Source organism: Aptenodytes forsteri, unplaced genomic scaffold (genome assembly GCF_000699145.1).
Source record: "Aptenodytes forsteri isolate BGI_AS27 unplaced genomic scaffold, ASM69914v1 Scaffold61, whole genome shotgun sequence".
NCBI classification, from domain to species: domain Eukaryota; kingdom Metazoa; phylum Chordata; class Aves; order Sphenisciformes; family Spheniscidae; genus Aptenodytes; species Aptenodytes forsteri.
Window position 1 is genome coordinate 5,520,926 of NW_008794443.1, and position 6,867 is coordinate 5,527,792.

Sequence of the window (6,867 nt, forward strand, 5' to 3'; positions counted from 1 at the left end):
GGTGGGGGGTGGGGAGAAACAAAGCCTCAAGTGCTTCCATAGCCAGGGGTCTAAACAGCTCTCTCCACATCTTCAGACTATAATCTGTTTGCCACAGTTCTGCATCTCATGCTATTACTGCAGAGATGCACCATGGTGTCATGTGTGGTGATGCTGTTCTTCACATGTGGAAGAATCAAGTAACTTATTGCTAAAATACTGACAAACTACTTTAGGAAATTTCTGCAATTGGCTCTCAGAGTGCATTGCTAGGAAAGTGAAGATAGGCATCATGTTGACTGACACTGTCCACATAATGATGAGCGATGCCTTGACTTGGTAGCAGACACCACCTTCTATTGGCTTTCTAACTCTTGGATGTACAAAGATACCAAAAGCCAAAAAAGCATGTAAAGTAATTGATTTTTTTTTTTTCAGCTACAGTTCCACTTCTAAAACACCATTGCAGATTAAAATCACATTTATTCAACTTCATTTATAACCAGATTTTCCACATAGACTTTACCATTCTAAGCTGCAGGAGCAAGACCTCAGGAAAAACAGTGTCCTGAGGGTAAAGAAGAAGAAACTAGAAGTGGGTAGTCAGGCTTTGTTATCAGGAATGGGTTGTGTAAGTCCATAGTAACCACTCCTGCTTCATCATGCAATGCTCATTTCCAAGTACTGTATAATCTTGGTTCAGAATGAGTCTGAACGCTCCTGGGATGACACAGATGACAAATTGAGTGATCGCTATACCATTTCTATTTACCACCCCCCAGCTCACTAAATGAGGATAGACTTCAAAAGCCTCCATACCAAGCGATGTTTTTCCAAGCTTTAGTCACCCTCTACCTCATCCCCAAAGTGCAAAAAGCAGGTGCAAGTTTTCTACAAATGCAGCAAAGCCTGCTTGGCAGATAACATCCCTGGAGCTTGAGAGTCAGAGATTTTTCCAAACATAGGTACTGAGACAACAAGAGACAGAAGCAGAAAAGTGCTACTTCACAGGAGGTGGCATACACTCCTTGGGGCTTTCCTGCCACCTCCCTGCTGCTATCAGAGCTAAATAAGCCAAGTGGGGAATACACACCAGAGCTGCCTTTTCCAGGATACGCTCACTGCCCAGGCACATCATGGCCAGGCAGCACTTGGAGGGACACCCGAAATCCCCTGGCTCCAGCAGGGATTCTTCCAGCCGCCACTTAAAAAGAGCCTTAGGCAGCAGTGAGCTCTCTCCCCCCTGCAGCAGCCTTAGTGACAGGATGCTGTGTTTCAGAGGATGCACACCACAAGATGGCAGGATACACAGCCCAGTTTCTATTGGGGTGGGGAAGGGGAGGAGAGGAATGGAGTAGTATTTTTTAAACACTCAGTACATTGTGTTTAAGAGGCAATATCCTCATCCTTCCTTATTAGCAGGCTACATCCTCTGTGCTTAAAGCAGAGTCCGAGCCTGCAGCACACGTGGAACTGGGAGCTGGGGCTGTCGCAATGGCACGGCTGGACAAGAAAGTGAACTGCACTGTCCCTTCCCCCACCCCAAGACAAAAGAGGAGGAAAAAAGTATCATGGAAAGGTACAGAACTCAGCTTGCCCTGAAGCCCTGTATAACATTCCTGTTGCGTTCAATGCAGAAACCAATTAGCATAGTAACGACACTTGGCTACAAAAATAGCGCTTTATGGCTTTCAGTGTTACACCCATGTCAATAACTCAATAAAACATCCTGCAGGTTCTGCTGCTGTTATGAAATCTGTTGTATTTCAGAACAAGAATGATATTATAGCAGCCCCTACAGCATTTTCTCCTGCAAATCCTGAAGGGAAGTGTAGTGTCCCCTTTCCCAGCCATTTTGGACTGACACAGCAGTGACTTGCCCAGGGACAGAGCACTGTAACAAGAATAAAACCACGTTTTCTAGCTTCCTAGAAAACCCAGGGCTCTATCAAGCTGCCAATATACTTACTTGGCTTGCAAATCTTCCCACAAGAACCAGGAATTAGAATTGTATAACACCCTGTTTTATGTAGTTCACAGTCTGCCGGGGTCCCAGATCACAGAAAATTCTAGTTAGATGCTCACCAAGTGCAGGAGGGAACATGCCCACACGTGTGGGCAATGAAAGCCCAATGAACATGTGTTCATTGCCAGAAGAGCAGTTGTGCTTGCAGCACAGGGGAGAGCCCTTCGCAGCAGGGGAATCCAGGGGTTGCTGACCTCCCAAACACAGCAAAGCAGCAACTCACTACAGTATCAATCTCTGTGAAAGCCCACATTAAAAGGTTATTTTTGACTCGTTGTGGTCTAATGACTGCTGTGCTACTGGACGAGGAACAGACTCAACATTAAGAGCCAACCTCCACCACGCCTTACCCCTAGCTTGTCCACATCTGTAGAAAGAGTTGTCACATGATGCCCTGCAAAGGACCCTGTGCTATTAACTGGTATCTCCTTGAAGTTGTACACATGCACCATTATAGCTTGGTTCAAAACCCTTGTTTATTGAGCTGCCTACTGTCATATATTCAAGGAGCTGGATTTTGTTCCCCTTGATTTCAGCACATGTCCTGAAAGCCCGTTACAAAGATCCCTGATGACCTTTTCATTCTTCCTCTATTTTGATTTCTGTAGTACACGCTACAAGAGCGTCTTGAAATTCAGTTCCCTTTTTTGGTTAAAAAAAGGATAAGCCCCAGAAAAACTGGTGCAGAATGCAATTAAGATGAATAAAAATCCTGTGCAGGCTGAAATCTTACACAGAAATTTTACCACAGAGTTGCTCTGAAATTAGAATTGCAAACTGTTATTACACAGAAAGCAAACAGTTTACCTAGAGCGAGTAATTATGTGACATCAGGCTAAACAGCAGGTCTATCTGGATGTGACCCAAGATCCATGGGCTTCTTCGCTAATTATTTCACATCTGGTGAGACCACTGGGCTTCAGTCAGAGAAAAACACATTATTAAAATAACAACTACTCCCCCATTAGCTGCATCTGAAAAGCCAATATGGCTAACAGCTCTGGGCAGCATCAGTGACAGTTTAGTCTTTCCTGCAAATGTCAGAGACCATTGCAGAGACCAACACAGCCACCTTCAGTGCTTAAGACAGCATTTACCCCAGCCATGCTGGTACATTAAGAAGCGCCACACGCAATGCAGCAGTTCCAGTCTCTGTTCTGTCTTTAAAAAGTGCTGGTGGAAAAGCAATATCTAAAAAAGATGATTCTGTGCTGAGATATAACATCATTTGGTGATGGTAATGTTCCCTGTGTTGTTAGAGCAGGGCATAATCACAGCATAGCACTGCAGACAGTGGGGCTGTAAGACACCATGTGACACCAGAGCCAACTTCTGCAGCTACAAGCCATCAGCCTCACAATTGTCACTTAAATACCACTGTTATTAAAAGCTTCTGAACTGTTTTACAGAGCAACTGGAGACAGATCGTTACCATCCCCAGTGCCAAGCAGCCTCAAGGTCATTTGTAATGTGGGAAAGCAGCAGTTGCACAGCTCCCCCGCCACACTCTGAGCAGCCGCTGGCTGCAGCCGGAATCAGATAGTGCAGCAGAGCCTGGACAGGCAGAACAGGGAACCTGCGGCAAGGGCTAGTTACTCCATTTGCCCCTACCCAAGGCAGGCTGGCCACAGACACTGCTCAAGTGATCATTTTAATTTTGAGCAGAGACTTATTTTGTCTAGTAAAGATAGGTCATGCATCAGCAACTACAAGACCCACCTTTAACCTCCCATGCCACATGCAATTGAAATACCCATTAGTAAATGCTACCATCTCCCTTAGACCACACAGTGTAGTTCAGTGTTGGCTAATACAATTCAGTAAGCACACCCACAATTGGTAGGGTCCCCTTTCTCCTTGTGCACCCCAGTTTCACAGGTAAAGCTAACATTTTACCTTTGTCCCTTCACTTACCCATGGGAACACAGTGGCTATGAAGAAAGAAAAACTGAACCCAGCTTCTTCATACAGCTCATTCCCAAATGAAGCCTCTTAGCCTCACTCCATTGCTTCAAGTTAAGGGTAGGGAAGAGCAGCAATCCAGGTTCAAGCTCCTCTTGGACAGGAAGCATATTTCATGTGATGCAACCTTTAATTCTAGCAGGATTGCCTTCAAGCCCCAGTACTGTTAACACAGAAGGCTGAGAACATACCCACCCCCTACAAATATGTGTTACAGCAACAACATGCTTATTTCATCCTCCTTCTTGAGGTGAGTAACCAACCCGCCTCCCCAGAACAGCTTGCATCAAGTCAAACATGGGCCTCCTATTTAGTTACCTGGAGGTGCCACTCGATCCTGGTATTTGGGCTCAAATTCACTGACAGTGAGCAACATCACTTGGATGGTCCCAATGAATATACCTGCCAGGCAACCGTAGAAGATGACATAGAAGAGGAGGATCTTAACTGCAAGAGGAAACAAACAGAAAGAGGAATCAAATCAAGCCCAAGGCAGTCACATTTCAGGACAAAGTTTCCAACCTTTGCCACTTGCAAGGAAGAGCCCAGCACACTGCATTGAGATGGCAAGCCCTGCTGCAGAGACATATATTTAACAGTGAGATTATGCCCTGACGCAGACAGAAAACGTAAGTCATTCCAGTCATTTGGGGGGCTGGAAGCATGAGCCCCTGAAAACCTAGAAATCCATGAATCGGCATTTAGGATTGTAAAACATGAAGATTAAACCATGTTATTCCATATTTTAAAGGATCCTTTGGCTGACCCAAAGCTACCATCACACACTATCACAGGTGACAGACTTTCAGTGAAGTAAGTGCCCAACGGCAAGAAGCCATGCTATGGGTGTGCTCTGAATGACACCCATTCCACAAAGCTCTGGGCCTCGAAGCTATTTCCAGGACAGTCTACAGTAAGTGGTACATTCAGGTTTACAAGCAACTGTAAAGCCTGATCTCCCCTAGTAATTCAGGCTATCGCCTCCATTAAAGACAACGGGAGCAGAATTCAGGCCCAATACTCAATCTCAAACATAGGAAAGTACTCGGACATGTCACAGTACTACAGGTTTACCAGTCTTGTATGTCTACAAAGGCGCTCCTTTGGGTATGAGCACTGCTCATACCAATTAAAAAGCAAATTACATAATAACGAAAGACTGAATTTAGTTTTGGTCTAAAGGGAGATGCCTAGAATAATCCGGGGGGGAGGGGGGGTGGCATGGGTGGAGATGAGCCTGGAGACACAGCATGGCTCAGACTCTGGGTATCAGTTACCACTTTACAAGGATTACCTCAACTGATTAACTGCACAGTAACATGCTGTACTAGGCATCACCACGCTGCCTACGGGAAGGATAAGCCAGCCCATGCCAAGCAACTATATGCTAATCAGGCTGCAGGAACAAGCAGGCCAGCGCAGAGGCCAAAGAGTACTTGAAAGAGAGCCTGCTTGATCTCGGACTGTCTTCATCTAATTGCAGATGAAAAGGAAGTGGTTTATTTGAAGGACTTGAAGTGACCAGCTACAAGAGAAGGGGAGGAAGCAGTAAGTGGAAGTATTCCTCCTCTCTCCTCAGCCCCATCGTAAAAGAGCTCCATCAGTGGAGAAGCCTCCTGATGAAAGCAGGCAGTTCTGGTTGTTTTCTTTTCAAGCCTATGAAAAACAGGCGAGCAGGAAGGACAGCCAGCGACACGGAGGCTGAGGGACACTGTCAGAAAGGCATTCCATCCTCTTGTCTTCCTCACGTGCACCGGAGGCAGGAGAAGTAGCCAGGGCTGGCGGGCAGAGCTGGGTGCGGTAGTGTGGTGCTCCAGGAGTTAAAAGCACTCTTTGGTATCCAGGCAGCGTAAAGCAAATGGCTGTGACGTCAGGGACGTGTGGAAATTTTTTCCAGAGCACGGTCATAGGAGGTGCTGTTGTAACAAACCAAACACTAATGCTGTTGTCTGCAGCGTAACGCCTTTGAGTTTTGTAATATCAAAAGGCAAACGCTGGGAGGTAGCTTATTTAATTAGGTTCCCAGCCAGGATGCTCTTAACGCCAAAGACACCTTAAAGGTCAAAACCACTCCTAGGTCTCAGAAAATACACAGCAGGTCTAGCGACCGAGCACGACAGGGTTGAACAAGAAAGCTTCCCGCAACAGGTAGGTTTATAACAGAGGAATCGGATCATCAGCCTGCAGATCGACTCCACAAATGGAAATCAGTCCTAGGCAGACAGGTACAGGCACTCTGGGAGAAGGACCTGGTTCAGCCTCCACATTTGAAGCACTGCGCAGTTGCCTGGTGCCTCAGGAGCAGAAAATACCTATCCATGCGCACCCACAACCCAATTCTGCTCACGTAAAGATACAGCAGAAGCCTGCTCTAGTCCGCCTGCCTGCCAGAGCTAAAGCTGGCAGCTCAGGATGTGGCACCTCCAGCTGATCCGTTACAACAGGAGCCGAATTCAACATCGCAAGGGTGGCACACCAGCTGTGGCTGGCAGCAACTGGAAGACTGTATTTGCATAACGGGAACGTTAAAAGCCTCTTAATCTGTTATTTGTGCAGCACCTAATAAATACATCACGAGCATTAAATCACAAATGCACATATAGCCATTTCCTTCTTGCAGAGGCATTAAAAGCCACTTGTTCTCTCTCGACGAGGTAAAATTAGCTCAGTTTCCTTTATCCAGAGAAAAGGGGAAAAAAAAGAAAAGCCACCCTGAAGTCCAAGGCAGGTGACGGCCGGGAGGGCAGGCTCCCCCGACGGCGATGCTCCCGGGCCGGGCCAGCCGCCAGGGAAGGAGACCCAAGGACGAGGCGCCCTCACCAAGGTCGGCCCGCCCCGGGCTCCATCCCGGGGCCGGGTGCCGACCCCGCCTCACCCCCGGCCGCACCTGAAGTCAAACC

At 46.9% G+C, this 6,867-nt stretch overlaps 1 protein-coding gene across 1 annotated transcript in view; it reads right to left on the bottom strand.

The window, feature by feature from the left end:
• The window catches only part of ATP1B1 (ATPase Na+/K+ transporting subunit beta 1), a 24,131-nt gene that overhangs the window by 7,583 nt on the left and 9,681 nt on the right, over positions 1-6,867 (bottom strand). Inside the window, exon 4 of the mRNA XM_009289802.1 lies at positions 4,286-4,414. Coding sequence (XP_009288077.1) covers positions 4,286-4,414 — 129 coding nt within the window. The remainder of the gene's footprint in view (positions 1-4,285; positions 4,415-6,867) is intronic.